General features: G+C 40.6%; 2 protein-coding genes across 2 annotated transcripts; one reads left to right on the top strand and one right to left on the bottom strand.

Annotated features, from left to right (window-relative positions):
• Positions 1-354: 354 nt before the first annotated feature.
• On the top strand, positions 355-15,175 carry krt222 (keratin 222). The gene is made up of 9 exons (XM_054604711.1): positions 355-552; positions 3,712-3,794; positions 5,211-5,364; positions 6,709-6,996; positions 9,138-9,263; positions 9,747-9,967; positions 12,160-12,380; positions 12,467-12,563; positions 14,694-15,175. The coding sequence occupies exons 1-9, from the start codon at positions 355-357 to the stop codon at positions 14,905-14,907; spliced, it is 1,602 nt and encodes a 533-aa protein (XP_054460686.1). The 3' UTR covers positions 14,908-15,175.
• A 1,491-nt stretch (positions 15,176-16,666) lies between these two features.
• LOC129096057 (tensin-4-like) lies at positions 16,667-25,300 on the bottom strand. The gene is made up of 12 exons (XM_054604706.1): positions 25,045-25,300; positions 23,649-23,985; positions 23,058-23,392; positions 22,867-22,962; positions 22,563-22,694; positions 21,227-21,319; positions 20,546-20,623; positions 20,316-20,378; positions 18,898-19,069; positions 18,698-18,766; positions 18,556-18,585; positions 16,667-17,537 (listed from the first exon to the last, which is right to left on the bottom strand). Exons 1-12 carry the CDS (start codon positions 25,298-25,300, stop codon positions 17,405-17,407), a joined length of 1,794 nt encoding a protein of 597 aa, XP_054460681.1. The 3' UTR covers positions 16,667-17,404.
• Between the last annotated feature and the right edge of the window lie 1,734 nt (positions 25,301-27,034).

Below are 27,034 nucleotides of genomic sequence, written 5' to 3'. Positions count from 1 at the left end.
ATGTGGCTAAGCTGTGGGGAGTGGTGGATCGGTGCAGTGTGACCAGGAGAGCAGACTGAGGGATTTGTGCTACCTTGTTACTACACTTACTGCGCCTCTTTCCGTGGAAGGCCACGTTGCCATAGGTGAGCAGCACTGGGTAAACATTTACCTTGTTAACGCCTCTGGTGAACTGTTTGCTGTTGTAACTTTTTATGACTGCATGCATTCTGCAAGAAACAGAAGCCTACCAATAGCGTGCTATCTGAATGTTTTTGTCATCATAGGCACTATTGGCTGGGTGATTTGATGGAAATGTCAGCTGCTTGTAGTGTTTGTCTGTAAACATTTGGATGTGAACTCTCTCAGGTCTCCATGGACTTGCTGCAGGAATCCAGTCACACTATGTGGGGACTGAATGCTCGTTTGAAGGGCTTCCTGGAGCAGGTGAACAGGCTGCAGGAGGCCAACCAGCGGCTGGAGGCTCAGATAGCCGACAGGTCCACCAGCAGCACCTCACGCTCCCAGGACTGGTCCCAGCAGGAGAAGACTGTCACGGAGCTCCGTGTCCAGGTCAGACACTGTTTGTTTGTAAAGATTTTGTTGCTAACAGGTGATCATTCAAAATCACGTGGACTATTAAAAAGTGTTGGAAATTGCAAAGCTGTTTTGCCAGACCACGATATGACTATTTATATTCACGTGTAATGATTATGCTCAGATTATCTTCGATGACTTCAGCTCAGTGCCATAGTAGCCAGGAGACAACAGAAGCAGCTGTGTGAGACAGCAGACTAGTGTTGCTGAGAACTGCTTGCAACATCCCTTTCAGTGATTTGAACCAGCATGTAACAACAACTCTTTAACACTCATAAAGGTGAATGGTGGCTAAACCTGGGTTTGAGGCTATTAAAGTTGCTGGTGATTATTTTCAAGTTTCATGTTTTTCTCCAGCTGGTTGGGAGGATCAGCAACCTCTTCTTGATATAGAAACCCTTTTCAAACCCAAGTGGATACTGAAACTCACTTATCATCAAGCTAAAAGAAACATTTCTTAGTTCTGTAAGACATTTTTAAACACTGTTCTAAAACTGAACTAAGAGCAATGAAATGCATATTTATGATGTTTAACTATGGGTCAAGTATACTACTTTGAATGATCTGTATTTTGAAAAATCTCAAGACAGTATCTCACTCGAGAAAAAGGGACCAAAATGTAAGCACTTAAAGTATATGTACTGTAAGCCCATGAGGTGAGGGGTAACTCCACATCAAACAAACGTGTTGCAGAGGATTAGTAACAGTTACTATGTCATTGTGCCTGGTTCAGTGCCAGAGGCATGCCGGCCGTCACACACTGAAAGAATGCGGAGCTCGTTTTTCCAATTGTTGTGGAAAAATGCAGCAGGAGACAGAGATGTTCTTAAAGAAAATACTTTTATTACAAATTAGAAAAGCAGAGTCAGTCCATGGAGCAACTGAACAATAAACTCATGAGAAACAAGTGAGTTAATTAAAGTTATTGTTTTTTAAAACAGATGATATGTGATAATAAAGTTTTGCCAGAAAGTCAAGGAGATTTGAAATTGAGGGGTGGTGGTTGTGGCCGATAACTCTGATGAGGCTGATGAAATGATGAAGGTGATGAAATTTGCAAAGACTGAGCGCCGATGGGGAAATGGAGGGGCAACGTAACAGCAGTATAAACACACTAAAGGCAGAGAGACAATCATATATTTAAAAAGAAACAGCTGATAAGATGATATATGAATGATGCAGGTGTGTCACCGTGGATTGTATAGATGTGACCATCTGATGAGACCCGCTGATATCACGATCGCCAGCCCCCGACGATGACAGCAGGAAATATGAGAGGAATGCGTGAGAGGAATGAATGGCAGGATGTATGAGAAATAAACAGGTGTAAGCATGCAAAAGAATAGTCTTCCTGACTTGACTTAAGCTAAAGCTTCATTACTATAAAGGCCATTTCCACTTAGTAGACCGCACTAATACTAACCGGTATGGTGATCACACATGATCCGACTTGATGGTTTTTAACTGCTCACTGGTGTAAGAGTCAGTCACTTTCTGCACAAGTGAGTGTCACTGACAGACGTCACAATGACTCGTTGCATACCACGTCACATAGCTCGTCTGCAGAGCTTGGCTGATATTCCCATGACTATGAGCAAACTGTAGTAGTTTCATTGTTCAGTGATCCAGGGAATGCGTTTATGTTAACATCTGGGATTACTTTGCTATTTAACTTCTTAAGAATGGCTTTAAATGATCTGCTTTACAACACAGACTTAAGACATTAATTAGAGATCTTGTCTGATTGCTGATTCACTCATCTTACTACGGCTCAGAAATGTGACAGTATATTGAGTCATCTTCATAGTGTTGAGTGTATATTTATGGTATAAATGTTATGGAATATTCCATGTTATCTCTGACTTCCCTTCAACATGGGTGTGTCTTGTACGGAAAGTGTTGCAGTCACAAGAAAACAAAAGGAAATGAGGGTGTGGTCATTTTAATACAAAAGTATTTTGTGGTTTGTGCAACACCTTTGAGTCATTACAGCTTTTTAGTGAGTGGATGAATTTAGCAATACACACTTTTCCCTTATTCTCCCCTACCCCTGTCAACAAAGAAGTTAATTTGAATAATCAGCTGTGTTGAGATTTATTGACGTTGTAATCTAACTAAAATGGAAGAAGTATCCGTCTGTTTGTCCGTCTGTCATCATTTTATCTAATCCTCTTCACACTCAAGTGCAGTGTTGACTGCGAGCTCTAGAGATCTACATATTTATGAGTTGTTCGTTATGTACACATTGTGTAGTGTATTGAAAGGGGGCTGCTGGGTACAGCTCGTGTCACTTGCTACAGTAGAGAACTGCAGGGATGACGTTTCCCTCGACAAACACGTATGGATTTTTTTCTACGTAAAAGCTTCAAAATTCATGAGAGGCGTATTTACTGACGTATTTTATATCGTTTGGAAAATGTTTAAATCTCTTTTGCTTGTGTTAACCACAGACCTTATTTCAGGCATATAACCAACAACCCATTAACAAAAAAAATAATTGTCTTGGAAATGAGGACAACGGAAGTCCAAAAATGCTAACACACCTGCCGTGACAACTATGTCACTTTATCTAAAACTTTATCTAAACCTGCCGTGACAACTATGTCACGGCAGGTGTATTGGACCCAAGGAAGCGTAATGTTGAGTGTGAAGTTGTTTGGATGATTGTTTCTTGAGGAAGCAGCAAGCAGCAACACCGAAGGCCATGCAATGTACCAGCATCAAAGCATTTACTAGTGTAACTGCTATCGTTTAAAAAGGAGATACAGTCATATTTTATAGAAAGGTTATTCCTCCAGTTGTACTTTTTCATACAATGACAAGAAAAAAAAGTCTTGAAAAAGGACTATTGGTTTATTTTGTAGAGATAACATAGTGAAAAATAAAACAATAATAATACAAAATCTGCATGTAAGGACGTAGGACATACAGTTCTAAATATCACTTGTGGCTCATCAAAACAATCCGTATCCAAACAAAGTATTTTACTTTTATCTTTTAGTAGATTTCACTCTACTGTCTCAGCCAAGACCAATTTCACTTTAATTTCATAGAAAAAGCTGTAGAAATTGCACATCATTTTGTACTTTCCTTGAGGTAATTGCATGTTTTTGTATATTTGTTTTGTTTTGTCAGGTTGGTAACCTACTGATGGAGAATGCCCAGCTGGCATTACAGTCTGACAGCATGAAGTCGAGAGCTGCTGCCATCCAAGCCAGGTCAGCTGTATTTGGCTGCCATGAGGTCACGTCCCAAAAACATGTTACGCTCATTCACACAGTTCATGTCTAAAGTGATCAGGGACAGAGGAGGAAAATAGGTAACATGCAAGGAGAAAATGTGTGATTATCATGACTGGCCCATAAAGACATCGCAATGTACGAAGCATAGATGTAGAATAACTACCAATCACTTCCTGTTTTCATCCTGCTGCATTGCTTACCCAGTCGTCTGTTATCTAACTCAGGCCGGTTCCCACTCCTGTGAGCCAACCTGCATACAAATCCAGGCCGGGGTTTGTGCCGCATCGGCACTTTCACTTATGTATTGATGCAGACTGACACCAAGCCCCCCTCCACCACCAGCCTCAACACACACACACACACACACACACACACACACACACACACGCACACACACACACACACACACACACACACACACACACACCATCCCTCCGCTGTCAGCCATTAACCCCAGAAGAACAGTGGCAACACGCTGCAGCCTGAAATATATACACCTGTTCTTTTTAACAGCTGTGCCTGATGTGTCTCCTGACCAGCTGCGTGTGACTGTGGGACTCTGGACTCTTTTTATGACACATTTAAATGATGTCAAGGTCTTTTCATCCTTTGGAATTGTAGTTATGATTTCCAGCTAAAACCACAAACTGCAACCCCTTAGTGGATACTCACTAGCTAGTATCAAGACATGTTCTTTTATTATATTTTCCTTCCCGATACCCAGTACCGATCCTGCACAAGTGAACTAAAAACACCAACAATAACAACAAAAATACTATATGTATTGCATAAAAACAATACAATTAAGCAATTCAATTGATTAAGATATAAATGATTGTTATAGAAAAAGCTTTGCATTAGTAGTAATCATGTGTTTTAAGCTACTGGGAGCTAGTGTTAGGAAATTAAACAGGTCATAATATAAAAAATGTTTTGCTGTGAAAACAATCCCTTGAAACAACAGTATTTATTCAGGTTTTTCTCCCCAAACTACAGGATTACATTTGAACTCATCATGACAGGGTCAGATTATAATTTACCCTTCAGGTAGCCAGTGACTTGTGCTATTGTTGTTTCTGTGTAGTTTAAATTAACTATTAAATTATACGATAATGTAGTATCGGATTTGTGCATTGACCAAGCGTACTCCCCGAGTATTATGAGCGATTCTTTTTTAAATTAAGTTAAACTGCATGTATGCCAAGTCTGAGGATTATGTCAATACTTTCCATTTGATATTGATCTGTTGCCTCTATTTGAACGAAGATAATTTCTCTGGCTTTTTTACCATTTGTTCCCTGTGTTTATAAATGTATGCCGTGATTAAATGATTAACAATTAACACAGAATGGGGCTCATTGAATAGCTTTCTCTGTTGACGTCATCTCATAGGTGTGAGACGGAGGAGAGGACCACCAGGCGTCTGGAGCAACAGGTGGTTCTGCTCAGGGAGTCAAAGAGGAAGGCAGATCAGAGCAGCACGACGCTGCAGGCAGACCTTCGGCACTCCATGTCAGATCTGCAGCAGATGCACCAGGAGTTTGAGGTCACTAAATGTGCTGCCTGCAACTGAGTGTTAAGACATTGTTTTCTTTCTCTTGTATCCCTTTTTCTTTTTGACTCATGTTTTGCCTTTTACACTGTGCCCGTCTATCTTTCTCTCTGATAGTGATTTTCCAATCATGATGCAAGGAGAGACAGGACATGGCATCCGAAATTTGCATTGTTTTTTCATATTTGAGAAGGGTGGCGACTGAATGGGTAGAAAAGAATCAGACTTAATTCCGCTTCGTCAATGAACATCTACTAAAAGTGCTTGTTTTATGCTACTGATAGGCTCAGATTGTTATTACAAGTGTCTGACAACATTATGGGAAGGACCCTACAGAGAAATAAAGCACTTTCTTCAAAAGGGTGGCAAACTGGAAGCACTTTCTTTAATCAAAGCGAAGGGTCAATTGCAGCAATGGATTTCATAACAGCTTGCTTAGCAGCTGCCTGGCATGGTACTGTTGCTCAATACCAGACAAATTTTGATGCGAAGCATGGCTGTTGACTCTGAATCTTGCTTTGCACATTCCTTTTTGAAAATGCAGTGTTATACCAGCTAACATTGCTGTTAGGCCATCTTTGTATTTGTACTAAGATGATGCTGATGCTGACCAGGACAACTAGTTGTCATATCGAAGAGCAGATACAAGGATAAACAGTTTGTAATATATCGTATTTAAATATTACAGTATAAAATCACTTATCATTGTTATTATAACAGATGAATTATAAGTAGCCTGACATCATTGTTGCCTCATATATGTGTGTGTGTGTGCATGCGATTTGTAAGAGCTACGTTTCACAGCATCTAACGGTTACTTGTCCCTTTACTATGACCTCATCCACCCCTCCTCTCTTCCTCCTATCCTACATCATTCTCTTTCTTTTATTATTCCTGCTGACTAATACTTTCCTCCCTCACCTCAAGTGTCTTTTCCTGCATACAAACGCACACACATGCTCACTCACACACACATATGCACACACGTAGGGCTCAATAACAGATTTTTCTTTTGTCTCTTACCTCTGCATTGCGTGGAATCTCTGCCCCACACACACTCGCACACTGACACACACACACACACACACACACACATACATACTGACACACACACACACACAGACACATCCTCACTCTTGCCCTTATTTTTCTCCTCTGCATTCATTCACCTATTCATCCACAAACAAGTTTCATTTCTCTCTCTCTCTTGTTTTTCTCTTCTTACTCTTTACATCATTCACTCTCTTTCTCGCCCTTTATCTGTCTTATGCTCTCCCCCTCTCTCTCCTTCTCTCCCCATCCCTCCTCCTCTCACTCCATCTGGTTGGCTGTTTGCAGGCAGCCCGGGCTCTGCAGCTGCAGCAGGCCGGCTCCTGCGATGCTCTGTTAGCGACGGCCACAGCAGCAGCAGTAGCAAGAGGGGAGGAGGAGGATGGCACAGGGATGGAGCTCGCCCAGCTCCTCGACCGAATCAGAGCGCAGTGTGACCAGGGCAGACTTCCCGGCCTGGGCGAGAGACACCTCAGCCTGGGTGCCGTGTCAAATCAACCCCCCGGCTGGGTCAGGCCCAGCCGCTCTGGAGCGGCAGCAGCAGCATCCAGAACACACAGAGGAGTTCTCAGTGAGGTACGCAGCTACTCCTGTATCTTCACTTATGTTGGTGTTTTTTCTATGTCTCTTTCATGTTGTCCTGGCCCACTGCCAGACAGACACACCCTCAACACTAAAATGCTTAACAGAGTGTTTGCTGACTGTGGTGAAAGGCTGTAGGTTTAAGGCTCATGCTTTGCAGGTTTGTGTGTGATATTGCCGGATTGTCTCCTCACTCACTTCTCCTTTTTACTGTTACACACATTTACAGTATTGGGTTACAACATATGATTAGTTACTTCTCTGAGTGAATGATCCCTGAGCCAAATTACAACCTGAGTATTCTCATATATCTTGAAGAGGTTTCATCCTTTATCCAGTAACAGCAGCATTTCTACTGTTGTTTTAGCCAAACTGGCCTCCTTTTTGTTATTATGGGAAAAAGCGCAGCCTTGGTGCCTTTTATGATCCCAGTGTTCCTGCACCCCAGAACAATGACTTTGTCCTGACAGCGACAATAAAGTGTCTTGGCCAAGCGCTGCCAAGCAACCACAGTGCTTAAATGGAGCAGCTTTTATGAAATGCTGTTGTTAACATGATACCTTCTCTGTCTTTTCCCGCAAGAGTAACACAGTGGTTACACAATAGTTACACAATGCTGCAGTCAAAAGCCTGCTTAATGTCCATAATTATCATGGGTGATATTTACATCTAAAATAATGCTCTGTCTTTTTGAGAAGTGCTAAACTTGGAATATTTACATGCATCAGCTCAATGTTATATTACGATATCAAACAAACAAAATCTGTGCTTCCTGGGATTAGTTGCATTGTTTCCTTTTTTGAGTTAGCAAAGTTCAGCAACAAGTCAATTCAAAGGGCTTTACATAAAACATCAAAAGCATCGAGACAAAGTGCAAAAATAAACACTCGACAAAAGGACATTCAGATACAATTAAAAACAATAAAAAGCCAAGAGAACATAAAAGGAGCTAACATAGAATAGACTAAAATAATAAAAGTCACAGTTCTGTGTAAGAAATAAATAATTGTTGGATTTATTATATATCAGCAGCAAACAGAAAAGTCTTCAGCCTTGATTTAAAATAATTGAGATTAATCTGGGAGTTTGTTCCCTTTATATTGGGCATAAAACTGAACACTGCTTCTCCATGTTTAGTTTTGTTGGCACAAAACTACTGTACATCCATCATTTTCAGTGAACCTGTTTAAACTTAAAGGTGCCCTGTGAATTTTATTGTACACAAAAAACAGTTTTTTGTAAAACGCATTGTGTGTATCCTTGTATGTGTTAAATGCATTTCCTTCCTCATTAAATATTCACCAAGCTCATTGCATTCTTTACATCCATGGTTGGTAGCTTGTAGACCTCTTCTCTGCCCTTGTTGATGCATTGCTGTTTTCTTAGTGTGATAACGATGCCTGTCAATCAGTAAAACAGTGTGAAACCACTGTTGGGTCGTGCATGTGCACCCTGAAGCATGTGCACGATACAAGCAAATCAGGGGCTCGTAAAACTTTGCTCTTTAGTGCCACTGGTGGTCAAATAAAGTAACTTTATATTTGCTCAGTTAGAATATCTCTAATGGTTTATAACATAAACTTTAAATCAGTAGCAATATGTACAGATGTACAGTAGTTGACACAATCACACCAAGGATGTTTGAAAACTCACCCGAGATCAATTCTGTAAAGTAACAATGAACTACAATCTAAAGTTACTTTCCTTAGTATTTCCAATTGATGCTACCTCACACTATTACAAGCTGTAATAGTACATGTACACGTGTAATGTACAGCTTGTACAGCTGTGTGTACACATGGGTCTGGGTGTCTGCTCTGTTTACCGAAACTGAAACACACACTACCAATAGCACCACCTGTAGCTGCTTCTCATGTGACTGTCTGAATGAGTGCCAGTGGGAAAAACCCACAAGGTGTGTCTGTGTTGTAAAAAGTTAACTAGGGATTAGAAGTTAAAATGTGTGTGTGTGTGTGTGTGTGTGTGTGTGTGTGTGTGTGTGTGTGTGTGTGTGTGTGTGTGTGTGTGTGTGTGTGTGTGTGTGTGTGTGTGTGTGTTTGGTGTGTGTAGATGGTGGCAGTGGTGTTGGGGTTCTTGTACCTCTTTTAATGTCTGTTCCCTGTCACCTCACCCAGGAAGAGGCAGCGTGGACGCAGGTGAGCCTCGGCGGCGCCGCCCTGAGGGAGGCCCGGGCCGAGCTAGCCGAGGCCCGGAGTCAGTGGCACTCCCTGCAGGTGGAGATTGAGACCCTACATGCCTTGGTAAGAATTCCTACTTCCTCACGTATCACTCCCTGACTATCGCACTGATAAGTCCTCTGTCACGGCAAGATGCACATTTTATGTATTGGTTTTGTAGAAACGATTAAAATTTTAGAAAAACAGAATATATATATATATATATATATACATAAGTAGCATGAATCAGCAGGGCCTAGGGCTTGGCCAGACCAAACTAACCAACACAACTGGCAGTGTTTTTGGTGGGAAGCCAGTGAGGGACGATGCTCTTGTTTATTATAACCATCGATCTTCTCATCTAACTCTCTAAAGTGAACAAGCTTATTTTCCCATATTGTCCAACTGTCACTTTAACCACGATGGGATTTAAACATACAATCCACTTGCCTTTTGTTTGTCATTACTTAGACTATGTAAAGTTCGAACATAGTTAGTTTCCACACGCTTAATAATATTTGAGGATTCCTGTGTAGTTATTAGGGCACCTTACATTTTGTTTTTCAGGAGAAAGGCCTGGAGAGCTCCCTGCAGAACACCCAGCGGATGTACTCCAGCCAGCTGCAGGACCTTTCCCAGGTGATCGCTGGGCTGGAGAGCGAGCTGGAGCAGGTGAGGAGCGGGCTGGCCACACAGCGCCAGCGCCACGGCCAGCTCCTCAACACCAAGATGAGGCTGGAGCGAGAGATTGGCACTTACCGACGTCTGCTGGAGCGTGAAGAGGGCAGGTGAGGGCAAGACGACGAGAAAAGAATGGAAACGTTACAGGAAGCAGGAAAGAATTGTTCAGTTGGTATTTTGTGGTTTTAGTGTCAACCAGGTCAGGAATGAATACTTTGTAGTGGAAAAGGTTTTCCCAGAACAATGGAGCAACTTTATCTTTAAAACCTGTAAAAAAGGAACAGTGCAGCAAATAAAGAGGAAATAAGCTAGTATATAAATATACATTATGATCTAGATAGCAGACTACACACACACTGACATGAGTAAGACTGAAATGTCTCCACTTCAGAAAAAGTAAACTAATTGTTCCTTTGTATAGCTGTCAAAAAGATCATTTCATGTGTAGGGATCATCAGTCTAGCCAGGGCTTACTATTCTGTTTGGGATTATGTGAAATCTATGTGTACAGAAACTGAAAATCCCCACTATCAATTGCAGGTTGAGACATACAGAGACTGTAGAGCACAGCCAAGCAACGCATTGACATGTAAAAACAGTGATTGAAAATTTATTACAAATTCTAAACCAAGAAGCATAAAAAATAAGTGACAAGGACAAACCTTCTACCACTAATTCATAGCCTAGAAATGCAGCTCTGTCTTGAGTCAGACAAAATGTCTTTGTCTGGTCTTATAACTTATTCCCTGCCATCGTCTGTACTGTTTTATGAGGGAATATTCCATTCCTTTGGCATGGCCTTTAATTAACGTAGACATCTCACATCCAGCTCTTTTGCTATTTAACACATTGGTTGCTTCATGCATGTTATTGTGATTTTATAGTTTGAGGAAAGTAATTTGGTTTTGTGACTCATAGAGGTTACAGACAGATTGGAGTGCTTCCAAATTTCTTTGGATGCTATTCATTCAGGATATGGCTGACTGATGTCTTTGATGCAAGGAGAGACAGGACATGGCATCCGAAATTTGCATTGTTTTTTCATATTTGAGAAGGGTGGTGACTGAATGGGTAGAAAGTAGAGGCACAAAAGCCTGTGTGACAAAAAAAAGACAGACAAGAGCATCCTCTTTCAGTGAAAACGACTTTTTATCACTGAAGCATCTGCACACATAAAAGCTCAAAGGTTTCTGAGTTGTGTATGTCTGCAAATGAACCAAGTTAAAGGGACAAAAGATGATAATGAAAGATCAGTGCACAATAGTTTAATATCATCTTTTAACCATCCAGAGTTTTGCTCAGGCAGTTCAAAGAGAGCTCTTATGAGAGAACGGAAAGACAGAGGAAGAGAGGAGGGGGTGGATGTTATTTCAAGAAGATCACACATAGTTTTTCACCTACATTCTCTCAGTTATTGTCATAGAGATTAGCAATAAAGATGACCTCAATGTTATACCAGAAAACTACAAGACACAAATGTTGGGTTAGCTGGGTTAGACGTGTCAGACCTTCCACCAGCTGTTGTCCAGGGTGTTGGTAGGAGTTTTACATCTCTTCACCTGTTCTTTTTAGCCCTTTTCTAGGCTCCTGCTAACCGCTGAACATAGATGCCATAAATGTCTGTACAGAATGTTGCAGGGATGTCTGTCTTGGGGAATCCCTAACCAGGATAATTGGTGTGGTATGATTATTGTTACAATACTTGATGTTGGTTTTAAACTAACAGCAAATCTGAGTCACCCACTTCTGCTGCTCTATTTGGGTGGTCCAGGCTTCACAGCAGGATTGAGGTGATACATACAGCAAGCATGGATGATGGAGATTTCAGGTATTGAATATCCTCCAGCGCAGCCATTCAACGGCCACTGAGGCTTGTTTGTTCCTGTTGAGTGCTTCAAGATCAAGATTGTAGTTCTTTAAGATGGTACTTCTCAAATAGTTGAAGGACAGAACTAGGTATTGTCAGAGGCTGACAGTGGAGACAGCAATGGTGGGTGAAAATCCACTGAAGGATGGTGTTGGCAGACAGTCCAATCCTGCAACAGGCTCTACAAGGAAGGAATGAAGGCTTTTATGGGTTGTTTCTTTGTTTCTCTGTTTGCATGTTAAGCTAAGCTAACTTTCTCCTAGTCTTCCACTACAGACATTGGATTGTTATCGATCTTCTCATTCAACTCCCTGCGAGAAAGTGAATAAGCCTATCTCCGAAAAGTCCAACTTTCACTTTAATCACGACACGCATGTTAACATACAATCCAAGTGCCTTTTGTTTCACTCTGGTCTGCCCTTCTGCATGCAGGTACATGGGCCATAGGGAGCAGCCAATGGGTCTGCGGCCCTGGAGGTCTTCCATGGAGGAGCCGAAGGAGAACGGGCTAGAGAACGGCTTCAGTGACCCCGCTGTTACTCCGGACGAACCCAAGTCTGAGCCCCTGCCTGAAATACCTTCACTCCTCCCAGCAGACAGCGGGCTAAAGAAAAGCAAACTGCATAGGCAGCAAAGCCTTGTGATACTCTCAGGTATCACACACACACATACACCCACAAACACTTACTCTTACTCCAGTCATATCTTGTTATGATTTGTCATCAATGTCTTCTCACAGAGCCAGAAAAAGACTTGCCAATCTCCACTGTGAAGACTCAGGAGATTCTTCATGGTAATGTTGTGCGGGAGAGCGCAGAGGGTCACGGCACCATCGAGTAAGTATTGATCTTTTTGCCCCCCATTGACCTGTCGTCAGCACCTTTGGTTCAGTCCGACATGTAGGCATTTTGGAGTAGCGAGCACTAACAGCATTACTTCAGAGAGAGCTGTGCTACATTTCCAAGATAAAAGCCTTTTTCTTTTTACTACAAACAACATAGTTTCTTGCTCGCTTCAGCTGCCCTGGAGCCTTCATACCTCTTAGGCTTTGGTTCAGTGAGCTTTTAATGACTCATTAGTTTATAATTACACAATCATCCATGTCATCCCCACCCCGGCGACGTCTGGTCCAGCAGACGTCGAAAATAATTACCATTACACGTTCGACAAGTTACGAAGCATAAAACATTTATGTTGGCAGCACAGGTTCCCATGAGTATTTCATCATAGTGCTGCATGGGAATTTTTCCTCCTTTAATGGGTTTGTGTTTATTGTGGAGATACTGGCCTGGTGTGGAATCTGCAGGGCGTGGCACCTGTTATTGTTGGATGAGACATGGGCGGAATTCTTTTGGTCATGCTTCAGGTGTGACAAGCCACATGCAAGCATCCAAGCGACACACACACGAGCTACACGCATGCATACTCACACAAGCCAGAATATTTACTGTGAGCAGCAGATCCTAGTGTTAGTCTCTCTGTCACTTGATTGATTCTTTACTCATAGCAGGTGACATTTAATTTATTTTTAGCTGAATGTTCCCTGAATCCTAATCCTCATAATTTCCTTCAGACAGGAAGCATTACCTTGTTGAAAATACCCCCTTAGTTATTGATCGAATTAATTATGTTGGTCTGCTACTTTGTTAGGTAATGCTCCAGCATCAAGGCCTCTATCTGTAAGTATTGATGGAACCAGTGGTAGCCAGCTGAATGTTCCCCAAAACCATTAAAACTACCTCACAGGCCAGTACAGCTGAAAACATTCCTAATGTGCATGTTGTCGATGGTGTTTACATCACAGCCTTAGTAATAATAATAATAATAATAATAATGGATTTTATTTATATAGCACACTTTAAAATACAAAGAAATCTCAAGGTGCTGCACAGGGTAAAACAATCACAATAATCAAATATAATAATAAAACGCTAAAAACAAACAAAAAATAAAAGAATTTAAATAAATGAATTAATTTAATCATAATGAAATCTAAGAATATCTATTAAAACTGAACAACCACCCAAACACAAGCAATCTAAATTACCAAGACTAGTAAAAAACTGTGGTGATTTGGAGCTGAGATTCGTGATACTAGACAATATTTTTCTACTCACTGATGTCTCTTAACACACTGCAAAAATCGTTATCAGGTTATAAATGACAGCAGATGTGGTTTATTGTTCATGATGGTCAGACCGACCAATGAGAGATCTCTGTGTGTGTATACAGGCAAGAGTGATACAAATTGTGTCCCCAATTGATATGTTCACCCCAGAACAGCATTGTGATGTTTGCTGTGGTAGTATGGCCTAAATATTACTTGTAAAACTGCACTAATCCATTTTTTTTTTACATTACAAATGGACTAATATGTGTAACTGCGTGTTACACGAAAGAGGTCACTCCGGGTGTCGCACCCACAGAAATAACTACTCTGCTTTTCATCTACTCTATACACAGCATCGTTTAGATTTTACAAATGTATTGTTTTGTCTCACTCTCCTCGCCTTCATCAACCTTGTGTATTCTCAGCAAACACACTCTAATAACCCAACTGTAGGCTGTAAGTGTTTTCTTTTACTGCCCCCTGGTGTTACTGTGCAACCAGGTGCATTATGCATACATTTAATGATTTAAAAATAGTTTTGTCACACAGAACCATTGAAGTGGCCCATCCCACATGGGATTACATGACACACGAAACTAAGTATGTCTTAGCCCAATGGACTTGAATGTTGATGAGTGAGGGAATACATGCTACAGATTCATAACACTATACAGAAACAAATGGACTGCTAGCAGTTGACATCCACATAATAATGAAAGACAAATTATTTCTGCATACCACAAAGTATAAATGTTCCAGAACAAAATGAATCATATTTGACACTTAAACCTGTACAGAGACCGAAAACATTGGCATCACCTTTCATTGCCACGGCTTCTGCCCTTTGTCTTTCCAGGACCGAGAAGATTGACAAGGTGATAAAGCAGTGGGAAGGCTCCTTCTTCAGAGGGAATCCCAAGCTGCGCAAGAAGTCTGTGTCGCTGCGCTTCGACCTGCACATGGCTGCAGCAGACGAGGGGTGCGCCCAGACTAAACAGGACAGCCTCCCCGACGTGGAGGTGTGTCTGATCATGAAGAGATCCCGCAGCATCCCAACCATCACACAGTGACTCTAACTGGTTCGCCAGACTCAACAATGCTTTGCAGTTGTTTGTCGAAACCACAGCGATGTTGAAGTTACAGAAATAACAGCTGGTTCATTACCATCCATTGCCACCATACTTAATATGTATTTTCAAATCACAACGTTCATTCAACTTTGCTAACGACTGAATCTGAAATTTCTCTCATCAAATCTGGACTCTGGCACTATAAGCATTACCCATGAGGCTTATGGCCATTTTAATAGTGTCAGAAAACCATCATCAAATATAACAGACCGACATCCATTACCTTACAGAGGAAAGCAATTTTAATATGTAAACATATTTCTTCATCATCACTCTAGATGAAGAAAAGTCTCTCTCTATACTGTCATTGTTTCAGTATGAGGACACTTGACAAAGGAGAAAATATCAAACGTAGTTTAATTAACACTTGGCGCAGGATGCTGAGTTCACAGGTGGATGGAGATTAATTGGAGGAGTGAAGCCAGAAATAACTATGAGCTGCTGTGAACTTTGTAAAGGTGGATTTTTTGCATTTTTTCTTTAATAGACTGTACACAAATTATCAGGGGGAGAGGCGGGCAGAAAAAAGCAGATTATTGTGTTTTTCTTTGTAATTGAATGTTATCTCTTCAGTTATCACCCCTATTCTGCACCTCAACAGGAGCAGAACTGCAGTTAACGTAAAGTAAAAGGTGTTTACTTTGCTTTTACTGCAGTGAAGTAAAGTAAATGGTGTTTAACATGTTTTACTTTACTGTAGTTCTGTTATTAGCCATATGTTTGAAGAACACAATCTTATATTCTTCGTCCCTCTTCAGCATTGTCAAGTCACGATGCTGTAGAGGGACATGCTTTTTAAAAAGTGAATCATAATGTTCTGCCCTTCCCACCCTAATAATTTCCCTACAGTCCCTAAATGCTTGCACTGCAGACACATGCAGCACCTAGAGGAACATCAGCACTGAGAGATACCCTGATTGTGTGTACTTTGAGGGTACTTTGTCATTGAAGTTCATTCTCTTTGTGCAGAGAAAAAAAAACTAGCAACTCAAGCTGATAATGTAGCTTTTATTTAACAATGCATTATCACAAAACAGCTCACTGTGATCTTAGCAGTGAGGCTCCTAACACTCTCAGAGAATTTTAGTTTCCCTGTCTCCACCAGAGGAGGGCAGTATTTGTAAATAGATAACGCTGCAGTCAATGCTCAACTCGGGTTGTGTAGCACATGCTATCTGTTACACCTTAGATCAAGAGGTTTTTATGCTAAATTTTGAGTTGGCACCAAAGATATTAAAAATAAGAAAAGGACCATTGTGCATTGCATTTGGGTGCCTCAGAATATATTATATTTAAAGATATTATCTATGCAGTTCTGTGCTTGATTTTGCTTTGCTTCATGAAGCAAACTTCATTTTGGAAGCTCTGTAACTTCAGAATGAAGAATTATGCTTTTATCTAACACTTTTCACTTTCACATCATTTAAAATTAAATAAAGAAATATGTGACTGTGGTGTTCTCTGTCAATTGTGTATCACTTTAATCTTTTTTCATTACTAGAGGACACAACGTGATTAACCACAATGTCTTCCTTTGTCTTTACTGAGAGACTTTGATGATGACGTAAAGGAAAAGATAAAGCTTTTACACTTTCACGTACTCCGTTTCTCCTCCGCAGACGTAAACATTTGTAAGCATGCACACAAACAAGTTCAATATGTTTATTTCTCATCAAAACAATTTGAAAAAAACCCCACATGAATATACAGAGAGGAAATTGTTTACAGTGCCATATAATAAATACATTCTGAACTATACAACAGGGTATATGTAACGTTTCTGCTTTGAAATGAAAGGACATGACAATTAGTCAGCTCTTCTTCTAGTCTATTAAAAGAACCTTGAAAAATCACTCATCACTATATTACATCACAATATCACATCACTATAATTTAACGTCTAGTGCAGATTTACACCTCAAATTACACAAATCAATTAGTTTGCCATACCCTAACCTCTATATAGGTGTTGGTTTTCTACAAAAATTTTGCACTATAATATTTTTGGGGAACTTCATATAATAAGAATTACAAAAGTATTGTTGAATTTGTTTTAACATATTTACAAACTGGTTGGACATTATTTTAACAGTAGCTGTGTGCCATTTAATTACAATCATATGTCGCTGTTTCCTTGTCTGTTATGCTCTTGCTGGACAGCTATTCAGTCTTATATATCTTCATATGTACCACAGTTACATCTGTCTTTTCAATATGACTTTAATCATGTGACTGTGGTACGAGTCGGGGTAGTCCAAAGTGCTTCTAAATCAAATTTTCATGGTATTGTAATCTGGCAGAAACAGTTATTTATCCACTTTAACAACAGCAGTAGAGACTGACGATGACCACCATATTGGACGGGTTACTTGAGAAAAGTGAAAGACAGACAGTGTAGGTAAGTTCTTAAGAACATGTTGTCTCAGTCCGTGTGTGTCTATGGCTTGGCGATGGCAGCCTGAATAACCTCAATGACTTTGTTGCAAGACTGCAGGGCGTCATATTCTGCAAAGACGTGGCATACATTCTCCATGCCAGCCTCAACACCTTTTGCCACGAAGCCAAACATCCTATTGGGACAAAGAAAGGATTGATACCATTAATTTAGTCCAAAGTTGAAGTTCAAGAAGAAGTTTTTTTATTTTTTTAGATCGGCATCAGAAAACCTTTTAACTCCACCCTAGATTCTAAGTGGTTTTGTTGTTGTTGCAAAGGCTACTTTTTTGTCTTCCTCAAAGCTATTACTAGCAACAAAGGTAGCGATTTATTAAAACCAACTGGAAAACAGCAAGATTTATATTCAGGTATATTATATTGTTATTCATTCCAAATGCAGCGCAGAGTACTCCCAGTCCACAGCTCTTCTGCCAACAACAATTTGTCTCTCCCTCTCCTCTTGCGTCACGCACAGGCAGTCTATCCCTCACTGCCAACCAATACCATTTATGAAAATGAATGTGAGCTGACGTAAAAAAATATGCAAATGAGCACATGGAGTCATCCGCCCTTTTTAAGGCCTATGGTAAACTACTTTTATTGTTGGCAGCACTGCACAGGAAACACTGCATTTTGTTTTTCCACAATTATAGTGGTTCCTTCATTTTCACTACAGGGGATTTTAACAAATTGCAAAGAGCTTACATTGATACTCTTTGGCAACTGGAGATAGCTACTGATCAATACTGCAAAAAACAAAAGCTCTGTCCCCTTCCTGTTTTGGTTGCAAAATGGTTGACGCACTTTCTTTATACTGTAAATGGAGCCTTCATTTTTTGGGAGATTGTTCCCGGTGGCCAGCAGAATTGCAAAGTTACAGCCAGGCTTATTGGGATCAAATCTAAACAACAATGGATTCATCGTTCTATAGCCTTTACATTGTGCAATCAACATCTACTTCATACTGATAAGTTAAAGCAAAAGAAAACTTGTCCATTGCCACATTAAACACAAGTATAAAAGTTATGGATTGCAGGTGAGCTTGAAACCTCGGAGGCTTTACTATGGATGGACGTATGACCAATACGAAGAATTGAAAGTTAAATACAAAACATCGTTCAGACTTTGTAGGCAATTAAAGTTCAAAATTACCTTGCACCAAAACTGGAACCTTTCAACCACCTGTAAGAGTAAAAAAGAAAGTTTAAGATTGAAAGATGTTGACAAAAATGTTTTGTTTGAGAAATATTTTTTTAAACGCCTTTAATTTCATAACTTGTTGCTGTTTACTCACAGTCGGCTGTGTGGATCTTCACCACCGTAGCTAAGCAGGTGAGAAGGGTAATGGCGTCTGAAGAAGAGCCTGTGAAGAAATGATTATGGCCGTTAGAAATGATCAGTTTTAACACAATGTTGCACAGAAAAACCACAATGATTTTGTTGTGTAGTGTATGTAAAATCTCAGCACGAGATGACAGGATGTGTGTTTCTTACTTCCTGTTGATATCTGTAAGTGTGACACCCTTCAAAGACACCTTCATGTTGACTATGGTGGGTGTGAAGGAACCCGGGGCCTTCTCAAGGGTGGAGCACACCGCTTTCTGCACTGCACAGGGGCCCGTCAGCATCTCAGTGGGGACAGCATTCAGGTAGACAAAATTGCAAGCTGTGGAAAAGGCAAACATTTAAAAGGTTAGATTAGGAATAGAGGTTTTCTTTCTTTTAATTCTCATAAGAAAAACAGACATAAACAGCTAATTTGAAATATGAATTTGCCCAAATTTACATACACTGCATATTTTTGTTTCTTCCAGGAAACAGGAGCCAATTTTCTTTTTCTCAATGCATTTCCAATGGACAGGTCTATACCTATCTTATTCACAGCCAATATCTTAAGTCATCATAACGGGTGAAGCCGCACAGCTGTAATCAATATCACTGATTATCTATCGCTTTGTCACATCACACATCACAACAATACCTTAGTACGGGCACACCTAAATGAAACACAGCCTTGATTAATTAAGGTTAGTAACAACTGCGTGTGCTTTTTTGGCAAGTCAGCTCTACAATGACTGTGATAAGGGTCTATAGACGTCAGTTAACCCTCTGAGGTTTAGTCAGTTAACCCTCTGAGGTTTAGTCTGTTAACCCTCTAAGGTTAAGTCAGTTAAACCTCTGAGGTTTAGTCTGTTAACCCTCTAAGGTTAAGTCAGTTAAACCTCTGAGGTTTAGTCAGTTAAACCTCTGTTTTGGTCAGTTAACCCTCTAAGGATTAGTCAGTTAACCCTCTAAGCCCCCCGATTTTGCTGTTGAATCACCCGGAAAGCTAGAAAGGTGTCATTAAAAAAATGGTTAGGGTGAAACCTACAGGCCCCTGTCCTTTATCTGCTTTTTCATAGTATAAGCTTCAAGACAAGGTTACCTAACTTAACTTGTAATACTTAAATGTAGCTATTTCTCATTTAGGACTTTCTAAAAAGCTTGGGAGGAGTTTTAAAGACTAACCGTTATGCTATCCTTCAACACGAACCAATTAAGCTCGTGACGTCACTGTTAGCTGACTTACTTCAATTAGTGAGCTGAAGGCACAAGCTAACGTCACTGTAAGCTTGTGCCTTCATGGCTTCAAAACAATCATGTTTGTGACTAGAGAAGGTAAGTTGATATGGTTAATTCAATGTCGTACAACGCCACTTTTGTTACTTAAGTGAAACGTCTTGTTCATTCTCTTATCCCTTATTTATCCCTCAACCCACTGACATCAGCAGTTTTGTCTGCATCATTTATTTTGCTGCTCCTAGTTAAGTGGCATTTTATAAGCAATACCTAAAGACAAGTGCTAGTAAAATGACATGCTAATGTAAACAACTTCAGGGTTATATTCTTTATTATTTATTGATTTGTCTCACCTGTTTTATTAGTGTCCTCTGACGCTGGTTTGTGATTTGCCCTCTCCTCTGCTCCGCCCAGATCTGTGTAGGCAAAGAGATTAGGGTTTTCATTTATCTACACACACACACACACACACACACACACACACACACACACACACACACACACACACACACACACACACACACACACACACACACACACACACACACTAAGAAACATCCTGTGTCTTGAAAGATTGGCCTACCTCTGGAGTTGAGCACTAATTTGCAGGGTAAAGCATATGCAGAAACAGTGTGCTGGTAGACCAGGGCAGAGAGACTTCCTGCGAAGATAACAAAAAAATGAATCATAGCTTTGGTGAAGTACAAGTTCTATTTCATAAATTCATTGTCTTATTTTGGACCACAAAAAGGTAAGACGATAATGTTAGTATTTCAGTGGCAATAGGGGGGGGATATTTTATGATTACAAGTGCTGCATAGTTTTTTTTCTGTAGGTTTTAGTTTTAAAATCTGGATTTTTTTGTCATGATATATACACTTTTAGGGTGGAATTAAAATCTAAATCTGGTTCAGATTGCTGTGTATTGGTTTTACAGAGCCAGCACAGATAGATTTCACTATAGTCAAGATATAATTCTGTGGAAGCAGATAAGAATGAGAGCCATAATAAATCTTGATAATGACTCTGTAGGTGTGAGAACACACCCTGTGAACTCATACTGAATAAATAAAAAAAGACCCACCCACTGCCACCCACCCACATCTTAAAAAGGCCAGACATGGCTGACTCAGTGCTGGTGTGGCAGACATCATCAGCCAGACGACCAGGGTGTGTACTCATGTTGAGTAGGCGAGTGCATTTCGGGTTGAGAGTTGAGAAGGAAATTGATCACTTCTAAATCTTGTTGTTCACCTTTACTTACCAAAATATGGTTCCTGAGAAGCGCCTTTGATACGTACACCCTTAGCTGATGATTCAATAAGGAAGTGTCTGATGAGATCTGAACTGCTCTCTCCTGTTTAGATGAAAGGACAATTGTCAGAAAAAAACATATTTAGTGTCAGTGGAGTCAGTGTATATTGTATGATATTGCTACATAAAAGTGATGGCACTGGCAGTTATTTTATAGCTTATGGCTGATCCATTTAAAAATATATATATATTTAGATTATTTTTACTTATTGATTTATAGTGTCCTGCGCAACATGATACCTCGCCCTTATGGGTTTAGAATAATCTAGACAACAACAAACACCAACTGATCAAAAATCCCACTCATCATATAAACTTTACAAAACCAAAATAGTAGTCAGAGATTCTTTAAATTAGAGGACTCCTGTCGGGTCCTATACATGGGGCATTGATTCACAAATCAAATTCATCTTGAACAATACCAAGATCACTAAAAACACCTAAAGTTTAGGTGACAGAATACTTCACAGCAGTGTTTAGGTCCTAAACACTGCTGTGAAGTATTCTGTCATTTTAATTTAATTAACTTTTTTAACTTGTTTCTTATCTCAGTGTTCATCAGCCCTTCAATGTGCCAGCTTTTGCAGCCTCTACATCATTATCTGATTGAGCTGCCCTCGCCTCAGTTCCTGCCAGCGTATAGGAATTATGTTTTCGAGTTATCCATCTGGATGCCTGGATGGAATTTCTAAAAGTTCAAAACGGCCTCTTGGACTCAAGGATGAACTTATTATAAATTGGTGGTCAAAGGTCACTCTGACCACACAAGAAACGGTTTTGGCCATAACTAAAGATTTGATATGCTAATTATGACACTTTCACACAAATGTCTATTAGGAGAAAATGATGAAGTGATGACATTTTGGACAGACATGGACTTAAACTGCTACATGATTGGTTGGAGGAGGCAAACAACCACCAGGCAATTCTAGTTCCCTCTTTGGTTGCTTAGAGTGCCATAAACAGCGGGTTTTCTTTTGTGTTTACACAGCATATACTGCGGATGGAAAACATAACATCACTGTCTCCTGCCTCGCCACAGATAGCTGGAGGTCATCAGACATGGCCATTCACATCAGCACAGTTGGGTAAGTGATTCCTTGTGCCTTCCAGACCTCTGTTATACACAAATGACGACAGCTGCACTACGGTACACTATGTTCACGTCGTTGTTTGTCTGTGACAAACAACGACTTCTCTTTGCTGTATCTGACCAAACACTCCTATGACTTTTATAATAGTGTTTCAAATTAGTCATAAGGCAAGATGCTTCAGTAAAAGTTTACCTGGATAAGTGATAGCATTGCTGTTGGGGGCTGTTTGGTCCACCTTCATAGCCAGACCGAAACTACCTCTGTGGGAGGTGCTGTCTCTCACCACAAATGCTCCTACTTCCTTGTCCTTTATCAGAGCTTCAGCTGGAATGAATGAAACATTACAGAAAAGAGAACTTGAGAAAGTTGCAAATGTTTGTTTCTGTACTACAGAGGAATTCTACATCCCTGAAGGAAAAAATGGTGTAGATCATGCAAGATAACTTCAGAGTTTCAGTAAAACTATTATGTGATCAAAAAGTTTTGAGGTTGTCACCTTCTGTTCTGTTGATATGTGGACGAAACCAAAACTTTGAAGTGTCCATGACAAACTTCATCGAGGGATGGCTGCCACTAAAACGTGCTTGGATACCTAAACAACCATAAAAATATGATGGTGAGATCAAATAATGTTTAAATTCAATAGCTGCCAGTAAAAATACTACTACTGTGAGGCGTGCAACTCACTTTGAGGAGAGAATGGCTTTGAGTTGGACACAGTAGGGGTGGTCGGCATTAAGTCCACTTCTTGTCCAGGAGACTGGATTTGCAGATCTGGCTGTGGTTCACCGTTGACTAGCAGTAAAGGGATTTCGCAGAAAGACCCAGAGAGAGAAGCAGGACTGCTATGTGCTCCTTTGCCTTGAAGCTCCTGCAAATGTCCTCGCCTGAACAGCGGGGGCTTGTCCGGGCTGTGCCTGTTCTCAAATGCCGTAGTCCTGGACCCATCGCTAAAGGAGCTGGACATGTGAGTGAGGATGGACTCTTGAGAGTCAGCGTCTTCACTGGCCAGGGACAGGTTGCTACGCAGGGAGGAAGAGGATGTATTACAAATGTACAGATCAATACGCTGTATTAGTAAACTCTAACTTCCCAGAAAAGGAGAAACTTTTTTCCTGTCTGTTAATGATGGCACCACATTGTTTCTGGAAATAAATGGTTACATTTTCCTGTTTGCTCAACTTCTTAATACAGTACATTTAGGTTTTTGCTGCATATTTACAAGTCACTGCATGTTACAGATTCATATTGTAGACTGGCTTAGATAATGAGTTTTACCTGCCAAGGATGTAGCTGGTGTCTGAGCATGTTGACATGGAGAGGAGCGAAATGGCACTGTTTCTGTTGGAGTTTGTCAGGCTCAGGGATTTTTGGGAATAGGTCGTATCATGTTTCGGTGAGGGAATCCGTCGGGCTGCACTGCCACACGGCAGCGGAGGCAGGGAGGATGTCGGGGAGCTGGAGAACACCAGTGAGCCATGGGGACTGCAGCTGACACGGCTGCATGTAGGGATGGGTATACTGGGTGACATAGATGGGACCACAGTGGGCAGGGAGCAGGGAGGACATCCTCTAGGGACCAACACGCAGTCGGAGACATCTTCATCTGAGTCGTCTGAGAATGGAGAGGGAAGTGTTAGCTAAAGCACTGGAAACAGATCATGTGGAAAAACCCCGCGTGTTGCATAATTTTCTGTCATCAAAAGGGCTTGGCCTCCGTACATAGTTTTCATGCAGGTACTTGCTTGCACAGTTCAGGTCATTCTTTCCGAAATAAAAACATTGAATTGTGCATTTCTGCTGTTGCGGTGATACCAAATCACCTAGAGGAGTCCCAACTTGTTCTTCAGGATCTGTTTGTCTGCCTCACTGTGTCGATGGACGCTGAATGAGTTCAGGCCCTCAGAAAAATACTGTAGCCTATTGCCAAGATCTGACTGGTGGCGCCTGCCCCCGAAGTTATAAAATAATGACTAATGTTGAAACAGAAATAGTAAAATGGGTCTGAGAATACAGGCAGTTGCAGTGGTCATTGTTGTTTCAATGGGAAATACTGTATTTCGCAACAATAGGAAAGAAGCACTCAACTTACTGCATTTTCTTCCTCTAACCAATGAAATGAGCCTTTCTTTGTCTGATTTCTCATCACTGTTGCTTGGCTTCCTTTGCTTTAAGCACTCTGTCTCATAAGCATGCGACAAAACATCTTTAAAGACAAGATGAGCAACAGGAAATCCATTTATATGCCTTGACTCTTGTGCACACTTTCTGATCAGAGCAGGTCTGAGTGAAGACACCTCTGTACGCCCTCGGGTTACTTCGGTGAGCTTCTCTGTGTCTGCAGCCCAACATGTGCAGGGTGTGGTACTTGTGTGGGCAGTAATCCCAGAACAGCTGAAGTGGTGCAATTACCCCATGATTAAAGCAATTAAAACCATCTCAAAAAGGGAGGGTAAATCTCCAAAGTCCCAGGCTATGAGTACTATTTGTTAGGCTATAAGGGTGACTGTGGTTAATCATGCTCTTTTTCACACCTGAGTAGGTTGGAAGCTGTTATTTGTTGCACTTTGTTGACCTTGTTGATGTGTTTAAGTGTGTTTAAGAGTAATAATATAGCAATAAAAGTTTGAAAAGTGTAGAAACAAATGGGAGTGTCTCTACAGTCACACTGTACCTGTAGGAGGGCTGATGCACAAGGGACTTTTGTTGACTTCAATGGGTTCAAATGTCGGATCCAGTTCCAAGATGAGCTGGTTGAGATTATCCAGGGAAATATCAAGATCAGAGTCCCCATGGTTACTGCTGGGATCCGTGAGACCGAGATGTTGATTGCCTGTCTCCTTCGGCCCAGAGTCCAGGTGGATAGTTTGACCCACTCTCAGGACGTGATTGGGTATCATTTGGGACCTGCCTTTAGCTGTAGGCATCATGTTAGGAGAGCTCACAGTTGTCTGGGACTACTACAGACAGAGATACAAAGGAGAGAGATCAGTTACACTGTCTTCACTGGAAGGTTAGCCTTGCCTTTGTACTTTTTGCAAAACAGACCCATTACAAGCTTTTCCCCCAGTTACTCATATTCATAGACAATTTAGTGCATTTTGGCCACTGTTACACTATGCAAACACACCTATCCATTACATTACATTACATTACATTACAGTCATTTAGCAGACGCTTTTATCCAAAGCGACTTATCCCAAGTATTTCATTGTTGCCTGCTGTTATTAAAGCAACACCTTCCCAACATTTACTACCAGATTTTAATAAAAAAATGTCAATCTTCAAAAGATGTAATAGATTAACATCTTTTCAGTGTTATCATATATATGGTAAGCTCATTCACCGGACTTAAAGGGGAAATTTGCCACCTATTATGTGGATGTCCAATCAGTGCGGATGGTAATTGTAATAAATTTGTGCTGTATTGACCAAGAAATCTTAGTTCTCCTGCTCGTGGAGCAGAGCCAGTAGTGCCTACATGTACCAGGATGCATTACACACAAGCTTCTTACGCCTGGAGGGTCTTCGCAAGCCATATCCTCCCACAATGCAGCCTAGCCTTGGACTCTCACTGCTGCATTTCTTCTGCTGTATACTCTGGCTTGAATAAATCGACTGAATATCCCAGAGGCATAGACTGCAAATGCAAGCTGAAAAAGCAGCATGTAGGTCTTCTTGCAATCAATTACATCACTGTCACAGCAAATGAATGCGCTGGATGCAGGAAGAACAACAGATTTTGCAGCTGCAAACTCATCTTTGGTCAGTTTTGCACACACTGAGCAGTTTATTGATTCAATTGACTAAATTTACCATCAACACTGATTGGACTTCCACATAAACCGTTACAAAGTTTCCCTTTAGGCAATAAATACCTTGACAGTAGTAAACAGTTTGTGTCCTACATTGCATACGTCAGTTCATGTAGCCAAAGGATTTCCATGTTTCTCAATCCATCCAAAATAACATGATGAACAATGACACAGGCTGAGTAAAGGGCTTAATTCAATGCTGATATCAGCATGAATAGCTGCTCAGGAAGGGTGTGTCGTATGAGGGATGATCAGATCACACTGTGTCTCCCTCTCCCTGTTTCAGACGAGGAGTGGTGACCAGTGACTCACCCAGGTGACTGGTGGTTACCGTGACTACACTAGTGTTTTCCTTAAACAGCCAAAACATTTCTTCTAAGTAGCCTACAGACAAAAACGTGCTTGTTTTATGGAAAAGTCAGATACGTTTTTAAATTTTGAGAATCAACTACTTAGTTTCACAATTCCTGACCTTGGTCAACAACAAAATGTGCCATTACATACAATGTGCATATGAGCTCGAGTGCAACTTCTGAGTAGCAGCACTTTTTCATTTTAGGAAACAAGAGCATACATGTGGAGCATCTTAATCTGCTATAACAAAGCTTTTTATGTCCCTGCTAAGAACCACTGCAATAACCTTGATAATAATAATAATAATAATAATAATAATAATAATAATAATAATAATAATAATAATAATAATAAAAAGGGTAAAACACAGTTTAGCTGCAACTGAGCATATATCTTAAATTGAGGTAAAGAAAGGTCATCTTACCTTATTTTCTTCTAGTTGAGATTCTGCAGCTGTAATGTTTTACTCTTGGGCTGTTCACTGTATTACCTTAA

The sequence above is a fragment of the Anoplopoma fimbria genome, chromosome 9 (assembly GCF_027596085.1).
Source record: "Anoplopoma fimbria isolate UVic2021 breed Golden Eagle Sablefish chromosome 9, Afim_UVic_2022, whole genome shotgun sequence".
Taxonomy (NCBI): Eukaryota; Metazoa; Chordata; class Actinopteri; order Perciformes; family Anoplopomatidae; genus Anoplopoma; species Anoplopoma fimbria.
Note: the sequence above shows the minus strand (reverse complement) of the source record. Positions and strands in the feature narration are given on the sequence as shown.